We start from the raw sequence: 15,786 nt of genomic DNA, 5'->3' as shown, positions 1-15,786 counted from the left end.
CTTTGAAAATTTGTTGTGTTTAAAAATCATGAAGTAATGACAAGGGACTCAATGATCCCAAGTTGGGATGCAACAATAATGCAAATATGTGGTCGCATTGAATAAGCATTGAATAAGCAAGTCGTCATTGGTGGAAGATGACATCATCGTGGGAGGAGCCAGAACATTACATTAGAGCTTCACTATGATCTCCCAACCTACACGACTGCAATTGAGAAAAAGAACATTCAGTAACATTTTCCAGTAAAACAAGCAAGTTCTACAATGGCAAAACCATGCGCTGGTTTCGAATTTTTTTGGCTGCTGATATTTGGGGGAATGGTCACTTTTGTCTTTGGCCATCAATGTAATCCATTCCATAAAACCGTGTACGTCTCGGAAAATCGTGCGCTGCAAGGGTTTGTGTACGCACGTAGATCCGTACGCTCTCGTGTCATCTGCGGACGGGACTGCAACATGGATGAACGTTGCAAGTCTTTTAACTTCAACGACTGCAACAAAAGGTGCGAGTTGAACCTTGCTACAAGACGGGAGCATCCTGGAAACTTCACTGTGACGCCTGGGACTGTGTACTACGATAAAGATGAGGACACACTTCGCCACTCGCTGAATGACACTAATGACTGTACAGGTGCCGGTAAGTCATGTCAGAAAAGAGGGGCTTTCTAGATTCCTCTAGTGATTTGAGAAAACTTCCTTTCGTGGCGCAATGTTACATACCTTTAAGCTACAGACAAATAAAAAAGACCCCTGTGACAGGCCACCTACCAGCTCTGTGGTCACGATTATACTGTTTGCATCAGTGAGACAGAGTCAAAGTCCAAAGAGCTGTCACTTTGTACCGAGACTGGGCCTGTTACAAAGAAGGGACTCCAGCTAATTTCATGTATTTATCGTCAAACAGATAAAATGTGCAGAAGTCCTTCAAAATACCGATACAATTAACGAGTGATTGTGAATTTGTTGCTGAATGCAGCATGATTTTGTTAATTTTCATTATTAGTTTCTGACCATGTCAAGGGTCGTGAACAAGACCATTAACACCCGATCTCACTTCCCACCGCTACTTACAAGTGTGGTTGTCAGCGTCATGAAAATTTGCAAGCAGACGGCTCGAACAAGCTTCGCTTAAAAGTTCGCCTACTGTACTGCATCATACGATAATATATAAGCATCACAGTTAGAACATAGAGAACATAAAATAGAGACCAATATTATAAATAAAACATTAATTAAAAACAGTAAAGATTAATAACAATAAAAAGATTAGCAGAAAAAAAGGTGTTAAAATACATTTTATACAAACACAAAATCAAAACAATAAGAAAACACAAAATACACGTAAGACGATAAGATGCGAATGGAGCGACAATTTAAAGATACTCAGAGAAAGACTCTTAATTACCGTTTAATACCTAATTCTTCTCTGCTTTCATTAACCATTCTAGTAGTGACACGCCTGAGCTAGATCCTGAAATCTGACATTGAAATCATGCCTGTCATTGAATGTACCGGTACCTCATTTGAGGTGTACCAGTTACACTGACGTCAGCAAATCGCAAGTCCCTGATGGAAATCCTTTGAGAATTCTGAAGCAGGGAGCTAAATATCTTGCTCCCACTGGCCAAATTATTTAATGCTTCTCTCAGAACACGGATGTGCCTGATGATTGGAAGCCAGCAAATGTCTCGTTATTTAAGAAAGGCAAACGTAACGAAGCCAGAAATTACAGGCCCGTTTCACTTATGTCCACTGTAAGGAAGATCCTCAAGAAAATTGTTTGTGGCAGAGCTACGGCTCTTCTCGATTCCAATAAAATTCGTGATGATAACCAGCATTGTTTTTACCGCCCCAGGGGTCTGGTGAAACACAGTTAATTGACGCTGTTCACGATTGCAGTAGTTATTCACATGCAGACCTCACTGGGGATGTCAGATTTTGGGATTTTTCAAAAGCGTTTGATCGAGTTTGACATGATCTTCTTCGATCAAAATTTTATTACGGCCTTGGCACGCCTGATATGTTAATTGGGTTATGAGTTTCCTTGGCCAAACGCAAAAGAGTCACTGCCAGCGGAAAGGTTTCATCGTGAGGCCAAGTGATTTGAATGCTTAGCAATTTGAAAGGATCTGTTGCATTTTCTTATCAATAATGTAATATCACGTGACTCAAGGAAAGGGTAGAATGCTGGAATCAGCAACATCGAGAAATGTTTCCAAAATAACCAGGGTTTTTGCATATTATCCTCCCGGACTGCATCAATTTGGTCAGCATCCGCACTTCTTAAGTTTCTTTTTGTATTATGAAATAATCAGTTTTGGAATAAAGCTGTGTTAAGCTGGAATAAAGCTGGAATAAATCAGCATTACTCCCAGAAAAACGAAAGAGGCAGACAGGCTAATTGTATTTTTGGACAGTAGTGCTACTTCATTGGCTAGCAAACTTGATCAGCACACTGACCCAATTATTAAATGATAACAGTTCAAGAAACGCAATTCTTGGAACAAAAATTACAAAGTAAAAGCAAAAATGGCATGCTTACCATAATAATAACCAAGGCATTATACTCTTAGCAATGTACTTACACGCATGTGCAAAATAGTCAAGGCGCTCTCCCTAGACACCTGACACGCTTGTCATAAGTGAACAGTGGTATTAAATAAAACAGGCTATTTTACGACTTGCCCTGCATGCGATATATGCATGCAAGATGGCATGGATACGGACTGAGTTAGAATATGTACCTTTGCGATGTATTTTACTAAAAATCTAATATGGTGTAACCTTATTTGAAAACCTGACGTTAATTGGTTTGTGTATGGGCCCACCGCTGTCCTTGCGGTAGGGCTAGCCGAGTTGTTTGGCCACCGCCGAACTTGCGGTAGGCAAAACTCTAACAGTAAAAAGAAAATTGTTGTGAGTTCCAACAATGGTTAACTTTAAATGTTAATAATCCAACGGCTCATTGTTTCGGCCTAAAGTTTGTTTCATCCAATTTGCATACAGAAGACACTTCGTATCCAAGGCAACTCGTGAACACATTTACGCTATGGACCGGTCGCGTAATCGGTCACGGCCGCGCACGTATGACAACAAAACAAGGGCAATCTAAAGGGCGCACTCGCGCGTTTACAGAGAGTGATGTATTTTATAGTTTGTGTGATAGAAGAATCAGCGACACTAGCCGGTTTGGTGGAAAATAATCTAAAATTTTGCTAAATTTGTCAAATGTTTAGTAGGCTCATTAATATGCTGAAATAAAAAGTTGCGATCAGTGAAACAGTGTTGAGCACTAACAATTCGGAACTGACTATGGGACTCGGTAGCCGTCATCCCAAAGAAAACTGGTAAATTGAAATCGCCAGTGAGAATAATTTTCTTATGATTAGTCCAATTCTCTAATTTAGTGATTTAAAAAGACTTAGCTCATCGATGACCTCGGTCCCCACTGCTGAGCGGTCGGTAAAAACTCCTTATAAAATTGAACCTTTACTTTTATACATTACCTCACACCACAAAATCTCACAATCGGAGTCAAGATCTGGCCGATGCATAACAGAGAGACCTTTTCTGAACGCAACAAGGACGCCTCCTTCTTGCCTGTTTGTTTTTCCTAAAACCACCATAGTTGTCTTGAAAAATTTCACTCGAGTTTATATTATCCAACAAGTGAGATTCCCTGATGCACACAATGTTTGCGTCTTTAAAATTCTAAAATTGTGTTCAATTCATCTTATTACAGACAATACGAGAATTAATGAATATACATTTCAAGTTTCTAATCCCTTTTACTGTGTTCTTGGGTCCCTTGACGTTGTGACTTGGTTAACGTATCTGAGTATAACTTTAATAACATTTATAATTGAGAATAGAAACGATATAAAATATATCTTTCCTTTTGGGTAAAAAATCAAGAATTGTGAAGCAAATTTCATTCCTTCATAGGAAACCGCACCAAGATGCATGTTTTCGTTTGTAATTAAATTAAAGCACATGTCGGCATTTAATTTGTAAAAAAGTCACTCTCTGTCGATTTTCATACTTTCAATCCAGCTAAAGCTTTGAAAAACATCGAAAACATCTTAACACAATATGCATGTTTCCAGAATACCAAAAAATAACATAACTTCAGATTTTTTCAAAAGAAATCCATAAAATGGTTTCTGAGCTTTCTTCATTTTTTCTTTCTAAATGCAAACCGTCCACATAAATCTTGTTTCCATTTCTGGTGCTCACACAGACCCTTTAATGCTTTTGTTGATATTCATTGAACAATGCACTTTTACAAAGAACGTATTTTTTCAAATTCTTTGATCAGAGAACCTTTTTCTGCTGATATTGCGACGGAGCGAATGTGATCCAAAGATAAATAAGCCAATTCATAGGCAATTGGCAATTTATAGGTCAAAACATTTGGGCGCAGAACCCATTTTTGCTTCTAAAATTACAATCGTTCGTATTTATCATTATTTATTTTTACACATCTCTGCACAATACATCGGGACCCAAGAAACGAGACTCAGGGCCTATAGGCATTCAAAATTGTTTCGCTCCTCGCGGCTTGAATGAGCGCTTAATCTTATCGAATACTTAGCAAAGTTCTTGTTTCTGTCCAAAACTAGATCAGGAATCACTTTATCATACGCGATCTTGTCAAATTTTGTACCGGTACCAATTAGAAGCTATCTCGTCTAGCTGCAATCCTGTCACAGTTTGACCATGTAACATTAAGCCGTTTGTCACGGAGCAGTGTGTTTCCGTCCGACGCAGAGCGGATAGGGGAACAGTATAAAAGATATCAGTCAAAATGTTGATTCAGCAATTTCATTATGTTGCAACCATCTTTAAAAAGGCCTATCATTTATTAATATGCAATTTATCTGGTTACTTCAGTCGGCAAAATCATCAAGAATATTTGCTGTCAAAGATTCAGTGTTCTGGTTGTCATTTTGTGCCTCAACTTGAACCGACGACAGAACGTCGGTCAAGCACTTTGCCTGCAACTTCCACGGTTAATGTAAATAACAATTGTTTCGGCCAAACATGCAGATTTTGCGATTTGACTGCAATTCCCACCAAACAGACAAAAGCTGACAAAAGCATTCAACATGCCTGCTAACAGACAGCTTTAAAGTTGGCTTATAACGAAAGACAAACCAAAAATTCATCAGGAACGGGCCACATGAAGCCTTTCCAGATTCCTTCATGATAAAAACTTCCCGTCATTGCTCAGCTTATAAACATAGCACACCACAGACAGATAAAAAACAGTCTTCGTAACAGGCCCCCTGCCAGTTCCGTGGCTACCGTTTGCATGTGTGAGACTGAATCAAAGAGCTCTCACATTTAATCAAGACTGGGCGTGAAACATCTGTTCAGGCCCGCATTACACGGCGCGATGAGAGTCATTGCACTAAGCGGTAAGAGTTTTTGCCAGCGCAGTGAGTGTTGTTCAGCGGGGGCAGTATAATCTTGTTAAGGTTGCACTACACTAATACACACCCGTCAGGGATCAAAATTCCCTTTTCTTCCAAAAGTACAATCATTTGTATCTTTATGAGGGCTTTTTTATCAAACCATTATACGGAGACTGTAGAAACGCGATGCAGAGAAAGAACATTAAAATTTGTTTTGTTTGTTGCAGCTTGGGTACGCGTTAATTCTTATTCGGTATTCTAAAATATTCTTGTTACGGTCCGCAGTTGGATCACAGAACTACTATTGTCTTTAGCGATATTGTCATAAATGTATTTCGATCCAAAACTATATCAAGAGACTCCAGATATAATAAGCGATTTGCCACATTTTGCTCCAGCTTCATGAGCGATTTGTCACAGAGAAATTTGTTCCTGTCCAGCTGTGAAAAGCGGAACTAAGTAATAACTGATGAGACATTAAGATATTAGTAAAAAATGTTGATTCAGTAACTTAATTATGTTATAACCGCCTTGAGCGAAGTCTATCACAGATTCAAATGAACATGGGTATAATTATAATAATGTGCATAATTATATCCGTCGAGGCCGAGTACATAATAAGATGCTACTGTCACAAGCATCAAGACATTTAATTTCCGGTCACAGGAACCGTTCTACGCTGATACTCCAATCTTTACCAGCGACCAAGATTTATCACTACTTTGATTGCCACGGTTTGTACATACGCAGGCCTATAGTCGATTTAATATCGTTTGTACTGGAAATTCTGTCGCTATGTGATTGAAGGGTGGAGTATTGATAGACGAAAGAGTCTGTTCTTGTGTTTTGTATTTAGTCAGTTTTATACTAGGCGTATCACTTTGTGAGCACGATTAAAAGTTGAACATTTTGTATCCTATGTTCATTGGCTAAACACTATTTAGGCCTATCAATATTTTAATTAAAACCCTTAGTCTCACCGTCAATTTCGTGTTACACCAATGCGCTTGCGTGTAGGTTAAATACAGATCTTTAATTAATTGTTTCAAATTGAGGTAGGTAGCTTTCAATGTAGCCTTTATCGCTATAGTTTCGATATGGTTACAGTTAATTTCTAGACTACTTTTATTATACAAAATAGATAACAATTACAATTCTAACAATAAGAATAAAAGCACAAGATTCTTCAGACATGGACGTTTCCAAGCTCCGCCCACCCCACCGTTTATGGGCTTCTATTCAACACTATTTTCTACTCCCTTGCCAATCCCCAGGTCTGAGAAAACAAATCTCAATATAATAGCACTGACATAAAATACACAGCCAGCACCCTTTACCGACCTATCGAAGCCCATTTCTTGGTACTGGATTTCAAGGGCCATACTTTTTGTGCATGTTTTGCTACATATATTTTTGTCCCCTGAGGCTATAGGGGACTCCCCTACCCAAATAACCTTTCAGGGTGGTGAGTGCAGCGGACGTCCATCACTTATTCTAATGAAGGTGACGTCAGAGCGGGGATTTCTTATGAACCCTAGAGGGCGTTGTGCCATGTTCTTGTTTGCACGTTTTGCTTTTCGCTAAAGTTTGTCGAAGAATTCCACTGAACTTTGTTTGAATTTTCTTGATACGCCCAATGTTGGGAGAACATGTTTGGCGTCACTTGTAATTACAGCTTATGTGTTACAGGTTAAGATGTATAAGGAGGGAGATACATATAGAAATAATCATTTTGTGCACGATAAACATTCAGTCTGTGTATGCTGTGTTGCGGTTAATAGAAAGAAATTGCCGACAGTTTTGTCGCGTTGCTATCGGACGCTGACGCGCAGTACAGCAACGTGGGCCTGCCATGACTTGTGTTTTCTTGTAATGTATCGGTCGCCTTGACCATAGAGCAAGACAACAGAGGGCATCATCTGACGGTGGGTAGTGTTGGACATGCAGGGTGAAATAATTTGCCGACAGGGCTATCATTGCTAGCAAAACTGTTCCTGGGGTGCAGAGTAATTTGGTCAGGTCTTCGTCTGTCTGTTTCCAACATCAAGTATTTATTTCATTTTGTGTCAAGATGCCAGCAGTGCTAACCCTTGTCAAAACTGTTTCCGTTGTGAATATATTTCAGCAGTGGAAGTTGTAAAACGTTCCGTGGTAAGATTCTAGCTTTCGTGTTGCAAAGCAGAAACCAATGCTCAACTATCATAAGCAATACACTTGACATATCATTACTATTGTAGTTGCTAACTTTTTTTAGTCCAGGTAAACTCATGTGCTAAGCAATATTATATCCCCAACCATGCTTATTTCATAAACTATGAAATTGTCACCTTTAACTGTTTTTCAGGTTCCGAAATTTTTATTTCACTTTCCACCCTCCTTTCATCAACATCATTTCAGATGACTACACCGCTAACAATAAAATTGGCATGTATTGGTATTCTTATTTCAATTATTTGAACTCATCAGATAAAACTCCAACCGTGGTGAAAGAAACTGACCTACAGACGCGTACGCAGCTAGTTTTCCCTATAAAACAAAATGTCATGCATTACAGCTCTCCACTGATATACTCCGTTGTTTTCTTCGTTTGGCTTTCTACAATTTATAATTTTGTAGTCTGCAGAAAGAGTTTTTAATTAGGCAAAAACAGAGATTGATTGCTTGGATTTTTTTAAATTTCAAATAATTTGTCTAAATAAGAGTAAACTGAAAAAAATCCACTCCGGCGAAATGTACACATTTGTCGTCACGCCAAATTCACTTCCCTTTCGCTTTTGTATGAACCGGCCGATAGTCTCACTATGGCCTGCAATCATTTATCACTCTCTCGTTGATCTGTATCAAGACGCATTTACGGTGTGCTGTTACGTGTTCTGACCTTCCAGATTTGTGTGACTGTTGGCTCGTAGTCTCAGTCAGTTTATTTCATTCAAAACTGAGAAGTAATTTGAATGTAAACTAAGAATTAACTTCCTGTCTGATTGTGTCAAGATCCTTGCAGTCCTAACCCTTGTCAAAACGGAGGAACATGCAGTCCATCTGGCGGCTCTTTCCAGTGTCAATGTGAACCTGGTTTCTACGGTACAAGTTGCGAGGACAAATCATTGGGTAATTGAATAATATGATGCTGAAGTAAAGCTTCCGTAGTCCTTTTTTGTCCCATTATATAGCTAGACATTGGCTTCTAGGGAGACATTTCAGTGTCTCCCCAACTACCAGAAGGAGGCCGAATTTTTTTTCTCCAAAATTTTGAGACTTGATAGATTAGGGTCTAAAATGAAAACATAAAAAGTTTTGTTCAAATCAGATTAGGGAATATTGAATTATGGGACAGTAAAGTTGGAAAATTTTGTGCACGTTCTTATGGGAATGTATCCCTAATGACCCATTAGTGGTAATTTAAATAACGATTATCATTAATGGTCACGCCTCTTAGCTTCTATCTCACGAGACTGTCATACCGACTATAACACACTTAACTTGCAGTTAGGTTTTCCCTGTAGTGAAATTACATGGCACGAGGACACGAGAATCATAACTCTCGTGCATACACGTACTAAGGAAAAATATAGTGTGAAACTGAAGAGGTGGGGTATCGGAAAGCAGAAGTCAGACAAGGACCATCATATGGCATTTAATGCTTGTTTTTGTAATAAAAAATAAGCATTATGCATTACATGTATGATGAATTAACTGTTGATGGGGAAGACCTCCTCCGAAGTTTTGATTCAGATATCTTCGCAACGCATCTCGTTTCCTTCCCTTGCCGAGCCTTCATGAGTTTTCTTACAGTCATTTTAAACCGATATAGTAAACTAGACAAAGTGCTCAAACCTCAATTTTTCCAAAAGAGGTATATAACAATGTTAACTTTCTCACTGATCTTAGCCAGTGGAAAAGTTAACACTTTTTTCTACCTCTTTAGCGTGTAAGACCTATACGCTCGCGCACAATATTTATAATGCTATGCTGTTGGGTTAAACGGATACCATAATTAGTACGTCATGTTTCAAGGCAAGCAGTCATTGGAGAAATGGTATCGCTACAGACGGAATTTCCCCGACTATAAATAATAAAAAGCATCTTTTAGGGTTAAGGACCATTGATAATATTTGCTTTTATTTTTATGTTAAAAATAGGCTTTAAATTCAGAGCTATAAGGGAAAGTGGGGCTATTGGACCACTTAAGCACATTCTTGATTCTAACCATATTCAATAATCCAGGAAAAGGGTAAAACTAACCTTAAAACATGACCAAAACACTTGTTTGCTTTTTGCAAACAGCTGAAATCAACTACATTAATAAAACTTAGGCTATGAATATTAACTCCCTAAAATTTCATGCAAAAGTGGACCACTGGCCCCACACCTGGGGCAAGTGGACCATATCCTTAAAACCTTAAAATTTGCCACCAAAAGAGTACAATTTAAAATATTAAGTAGAAAATTCCTATACCTTTCCTCCAGTTAGGTGATTTCTGGTTTTTGGGATGTTAAGCTAAGTATGGAGCTGGTTGGTTTGGGCATTTATCTATCTTTTTCATTACGGCCTCAATTTATGTTCAGCTTAATCTCTGAAAAAAAATAAATATAGTTGTTTAAACGCACGTGGTCAGTATTATAATCTTTTAATTTAATTTGTCTAAGAGTGGGCCAGTTGCCCCGATGACCCACTTGCCCCACACTCCCCTAAATGAGTTATGTTATTATTTCTTGTCTGTTATATATTTAACCGACCATAGGCCTCTACATTAATTCACAGCACAATGTTCATTCCAGACATCTTTTCTTTTCAGATTGCCTTTCCTTGTTTAATATTGGTATCACCACGAGTGGTGTGTACACCATCTACGCGTCGAAATACTCTGACAGCTTTGAGGTCTACTGTGATATGGATGCTAAATACGGAGGCTGGAATGTAAGTTTGTTTTGATAAATTGACAGCAGTAATGGCAACTTTCTCCTTAGCGAACGGAAATTTCACGCTTAAAACGACTCGCCTTTGATTTTCAAAGGTTGAGTGAATGCTATCTCCCGCCGCCCCCCCGAAAAAAACGTATGCCCAATTTGGTATTGTTAATAAACATTTTTACAAATGAAACAAACCAGACAACCTAAATCTTGCCCTCATTAGAATGTACTTTTGATGGACATTGATTTAAATTGCTTGTTACGAAAGTTGCTTCCCACAAGCATAATGGTTCAACACCAACACGGTTGTTTTCATTGTAGGTGTTTCAGAGGCGGTTTAACGGGTCTGTAAATTTCAATCGCAACTGGACCGAGTACCGGGACGGATTCGGCGATCTGACGGGGGAGTTCTGGCTGGGAAACGAGAAACTTCGTCAGTTAACATCGCAGAAAGAATGGTTGCTACAGATTGATGTGACGTTTGACCATCAGATCCATAAGACGTACCGATGGCTATTCCGTGTAGAGGGCGACAACTACGCCCTGTTTATTAACGGATCTACAGGTATGGTCTTTCTTTGGTATTTGGAAGGTGGGAACATTACCTTGACCAAAGCCGTTCACTTGTCCCCTGAGCAACCACTTTCATTTTGAATAAGATAATTTACCTTTGAAAGTTGTATCCCACTTTTGAAGTCTGAATGCTTATTCAGATCATCCAAAAGAATAGAAGAAATTTATCAAGATGAAAACAGTTGTGTCCAGGGAGGAAGACGGGGCAAACGATGCTATGAATGGAAGCAAACTCCATAAACGGTCGAGCTGGAAATTTCAATTAAGAAAAAGTCTACGGAGCCGAAAGATTATGTGTCGCATTACAGCCTAAGCAAGACGAAAGGGAAGGTATGACGTCACCCACAGCAAAATTATGTCTGCCTTCTTAATAACATGTGTTTTCACGATCTCAGCTGGTTATAGTAGGCTGTCCCTACTTGGCGCTCAACCAGAGTCCTCTACTTGGCTGACAGACATTTTGGCCTTGTTCTAAAGGTTGCGGCTGGCTAGGACTCAGACGTCTAAAAGAAAAAGTTGCAGCCACTGGCAAACAGGGCTAGCTAGTAGTAGTTCAGTCACGGCAATGTCATTTACCATGACCTTCCAATCTTTTCCCAAGCGTTGTGTTAAGTATGTTATGAAAATGATCTCAAATATAAAGTTGGTTAAAGTAAATCTCTTGGACTTTTCTTGATACATTGCAAAGGTCATAATAGAGTGGCTTCTCTACAAGGTATCCCATTTTGGGTTTCATGTATTCCGGTTTCAATGGTTCTAGAGTTTGAAAACCACGACATTTTGATCTCTGTTGAACACAAAAACAATGTTTGCATCTTCCTAACTTTTTTTTCACTGTATAGGTGATTCCCCCTTGCCATCAAGCAAGACACCACGCCCATTCTCCACCTACGATAAAGACAACGACGGCGAGGACCATCTCAACTGTGCTGCTCTGACGAGAGGAGGTTGGTGGTTTGGCCAGTGTGAGTCTCCGCAGGATTCTTGGAGCAATCTGAACGGCGAATATTTCCTTCCTGAGAATTCCACGAATTCCACTGACTTGGAATACCGTGGTATTAGATGGGTGGATGGACGGAACGTTTCAGTAGTTCTTGGTGTTGAAATGAAGCTGCATCGCTTCCGCCCCTATGGTAAGTCATTAAGACTCAGAATCTTTTTGACACAACCAAATCTCATTAGAACGTGCTTGTTACCTTACAGGTCTTATTTCCATTCACGTTTTACCGATAAAATGCCAATAATTAGAGCGCCTCATTAATTTTGACTTTTGCACAACTGCAGAACATCGGCCGAGCCTTTTTTTTTGGGGGGGGGGAACGCACTCTCTGGCGAGAGGAGGTTGGTGGTTTGACCAGTGTGAGTCTCCGCAGGAATCTTAGAGCAATCTGAACGGCAAATATCTCCTTCCTGAGAATTCGACCGACGGGATTACCGCAGTATTAGATGGGCTGATCGGGGGAACCTTGCGTTAGCGCGGAGTCGCGAAATGAAGCTGAGTCGCTTCAAGATAAAAGGGTAAATCCTGAAGCTCGACATAGCATAGCTAAATTGAAGTAAATAGGATACCAGATTATTACTTTTAATAAAACATCTAATCAGTTCTCAATACAATAGGTTAAAGAATACAACAATCAACTAACAGAAGTTTGTAAATTTAAGTAATTGGAGCCCGCCGCTCTTATGAGATTTCTTCTCAGCAAAGAAGGCATTTGTTACTATTTACTCTGCATGTGCCTCACCATGTGCGGTTGGTGCTCAGATTTCTCTTTTGAGAGGTTGCGAGGCAAATATGTTTATAAGTTTTACCTGAGCTACGAGCTTGGCAAACTAAACCAAACCACAAGAAACCCCCCCCCCCCAAAAAAATCAAAGTTCTGGCTTAGCGGACTTTGCCTGAGTACTGCATGCGTCGTTGAGGGGCTTGAGAAGTTGTAGGAGCTCACGGTTGATTCAAAGGGTTGATCGCCTCAAATGGCCCGGAAAGTCCCATGCGGGCGTCCGTACCTCACCCCGAGCAGCCTTGAATAGAGAGAATTTTGCCATGGGTGTGACGATTGTTGAAAACAAACTGACAGGTGTATGCGGCAGTGCACACGGACGTGCCGTGCAATAGGCGCACGCTCTACTGCACTCATAAGGATCAACCATTTTGCTCTAAAATCTGAAGCCGGCGCCAGTTTCTCTATACACAGCTCTGGCCCCAAGTATAGGAGGGCGCAGTTGTCCAAACCGTCGCCACTGGAGGCGTGACGTCACAAGATTGCACCCTTCAAAGACCATCAATAATGATGTGTTATGTTTTGCATGCAAATTTCAGAGAATTTCTTTAATTTTTCAGATTGCTACACTTTGTACAACCATGGTATCCGTCAGAGTGGTGTGTACACCATCTACCCGAGGAAGTACCCTGACGGTCTAGAGGTCTACTGTGATATGGATGCTACACCTGGCGGCTGGACCGTAAGTTTGTTACACCGCTTTGATATTTTCAAGTGGCCAGGTGGCGGATTATCCTGAATGGAACTGATTTAATCAAGCGGTTAGTTAGTTCTACCTCCATCAGATGTTTACGCCGTGTCTCAAGCATTAAAAATGATTCTATTGTGTTTGAAAAGTTGTTGAAGAAAAGTCGCCAGTTAATACGAACAGCTCGACTGAATCCAGTCACAGTATGGGTCGTTCAGCAGACTGACTGTGCGCACCATTATGTCGAGATGTCATAGATTATGGTTTTGGAATGCCTGGTACTTACAGATTGTTCAATACAAGTTAATTAAATTATTTTGTTACAGTTGTTTCAGAGGCGATTTAACGGGTCGGTGAATTTCACTCGCAACTGGACCGAGTACCAGGACGGATTCGGCGATCTGACGGGCGAGTTCTGGCTTGGAAACGAAAAACTTCGTCAACTGACTTCGGATTGGAGGTGGAGACTACAGATAGATCTGAAGGATCATACGGGAAAGCACAAGACCTTCCACGCAGAGCATTTTCGCATAGAGGGCAACGATTACAAACTGACTTTTGATGAATCAGTTCGGTCAAGTATGTGATGCCACAGATAGCCCGGTAGATACAGTATGGCAATAACTGACAAAAACTTGTCTTGTTTTGTTCGTGCATTTTGCAAAATGATGGAGGCAAAGTCACATAAGGAGAGGTAGATCCTCCCTCTGATTTCCCATCTCCCTCTCCTATCTGGACTTCCAGATTCAAAATTTTACAATACAGCTGGCTTTACCAAAGTTGTGAGATAAATAAAGCGAACACTGAATAAAGGATACATGACCCAGACCCAACTCCTTAACTCAGAAATCTTAGCCCAAAGGCAGCCCTTCATCATTCCTTATGGCGTCATTTGTCTCCCACTTTTACAGCTTAAAGAAAAACTTACCCAATAATTACAAATAGTCAATTGCTTATATTGTCACCTACTTGTATTTTTCTCTTCAATTTTATGCTGACTAAAGTTTGTTACAAATGGAAACATCGGATGACTTTCCCGTCTTTCGTCTTTGTCATTATCAGATTATTTTCCATGTAGACAAAAGTTCTTCATCTACCACATGGAGGACTTTGGGATGTAGTAAATTCTTGAGAGGTTTTTAAGTCCGAACCAACATACTTTTAAGTTCGTTTAAGCACAGAACCCCAACACTAAGTCTGAAAATCTGAGCCCACGGTTAGCCCTAGTCTCACCGGCAACATTGCTCCATTATAACAATGCAATGGCGGCATACTCTTTCTCAATTTACTCGTTTTTCTCAGAGTTACAATTTTCAGTTGGAGTTGATTGTCAAATGATTTCTTTCTTATGTCTGCATCAGATCCCCTCCCTCCACATCTCAGTGGTCGAAGCTTCTCTACATACGACATGGACAATGATGAGGATACCAATGCTAATTGTGCAGCTGAGCTGAAGGGAGGCTGGTGGCTTGACACATGCAATGGTACCTCTGGTGCTCCGTACGGCCTTAATGGAGAATATCAACAAGGTCCAAATGATCGCGGTATAACATCGGATGGATGGGCAGGCCATCGAATAGTAAAAAGTGAAATGAAGCTGCGTCGTAGCTGGTCATAAAACTCATCGGAGACCCCCAGTGAAAACCATACACAGGGATAACGTGTCAAAACAAACCGGCATCATGTTGATCTTTCATAGCCTTCGAGCTGACTACTCATGTTAATTGAAGCTTAACTGCTTTTAGACACCAGAGGTGTAACTTTCTGTCGTTTATTACACTGCTTCAGTTTTACTTGTCATCATTTACATGTATACATGTTTTTCCTTTTTCAGGTGGGCCTTTTCGTGCGTAGCGCCATTTTTGGGAAATTGGGGAGGGGGTCTTTTTTGGTGAATTGATTCGGTTAAGTTACCATCATTCACGCATAGTAAATGCCGGGATACAATTACCGAACAAAGAGCACCAATTCTGAAGATTATAGGCACCAGCTAGTCTATTAGATTTTGATCTTGAATGTGAGTTGAGAAATCATACATTTTAAGAAGGCGATTATATGCTTATTTTTGACTGAACGTATGTTTAACGTTACATATATTTGGCATTAATGAATCTGAATATAAAAGAGGTAATATGCTGAAAGAAAAATGAAAAAGGATTATGTATAAAACAGGTGAACATGAACATTTAGACATACATAAAATGTCATATCAAACATTCAATAACTTTTCACAAATGATACTTTTTAGGATTTATTAAAAAAATGTTAAATCGACAATTAGTGTATTAGATAATGAGCATGTCTTGTGAATAGCGCACCATAATTGTGCAACTAAGTAATTGATGTAAAACACAGCTTTTAGTTCCAGTGTTAAGACCGAGCACAAGCTTTATGCTGGTAAAAAATGAAGCAATGA

The 15,786-nt window shown here is 39.8% G+C and overlaps 1 protein-coding gene across 1 annotated transcript; it reads left to right on the top strand.

Moving 5' to 3' along the window:
* Positions 1-206: 206 nt before the first annotated feature.
* On the top strand, positions 207-15,778 carry LOC147795487 (uncharacterized). Its single transcript, XM_087131810.1, has 8 exons — positions 207-637; positions 8,409-8,525; positions 10,214-10,335; positions 10,650-10,893; positions 11,744-12,034; positions 13,243-13,364; positions 13,697-13,949; positions 14,732-15,778. The coding sequence occupies exons 1-8, from the start codon at positions 265-267 to the stop codon at positions 14,986-14,988; spliced, it is 1,779 nt and encodes a 592-aa protein (XP_086987936.1). The 5' UTR covers positions 207-264; the 3' UTR covers positions 14,989-15,778.
* Positions 15,779-15,786: the final 8 nt, after the last annotated feature.

Source organism: Acanthaster planci, unplaced genomic scaffold, assembly GCF_054643075.1.
Source record: "Acanthaster planci isolate LZ-2023a unplaced genomic scaffold, COTS_SCS Contig15, whole genome shotgun sequence".
NCBI classification, from domain to species: Eukaryota; Metazoa; Echinodermata; class Asteroidea; order Valvatida; family Acanthasteridae; genus Acanthaster; species Acanthaster planci.
This window is presented reverse-complemented; position numbering and strand designations above follow the sequence as displayed.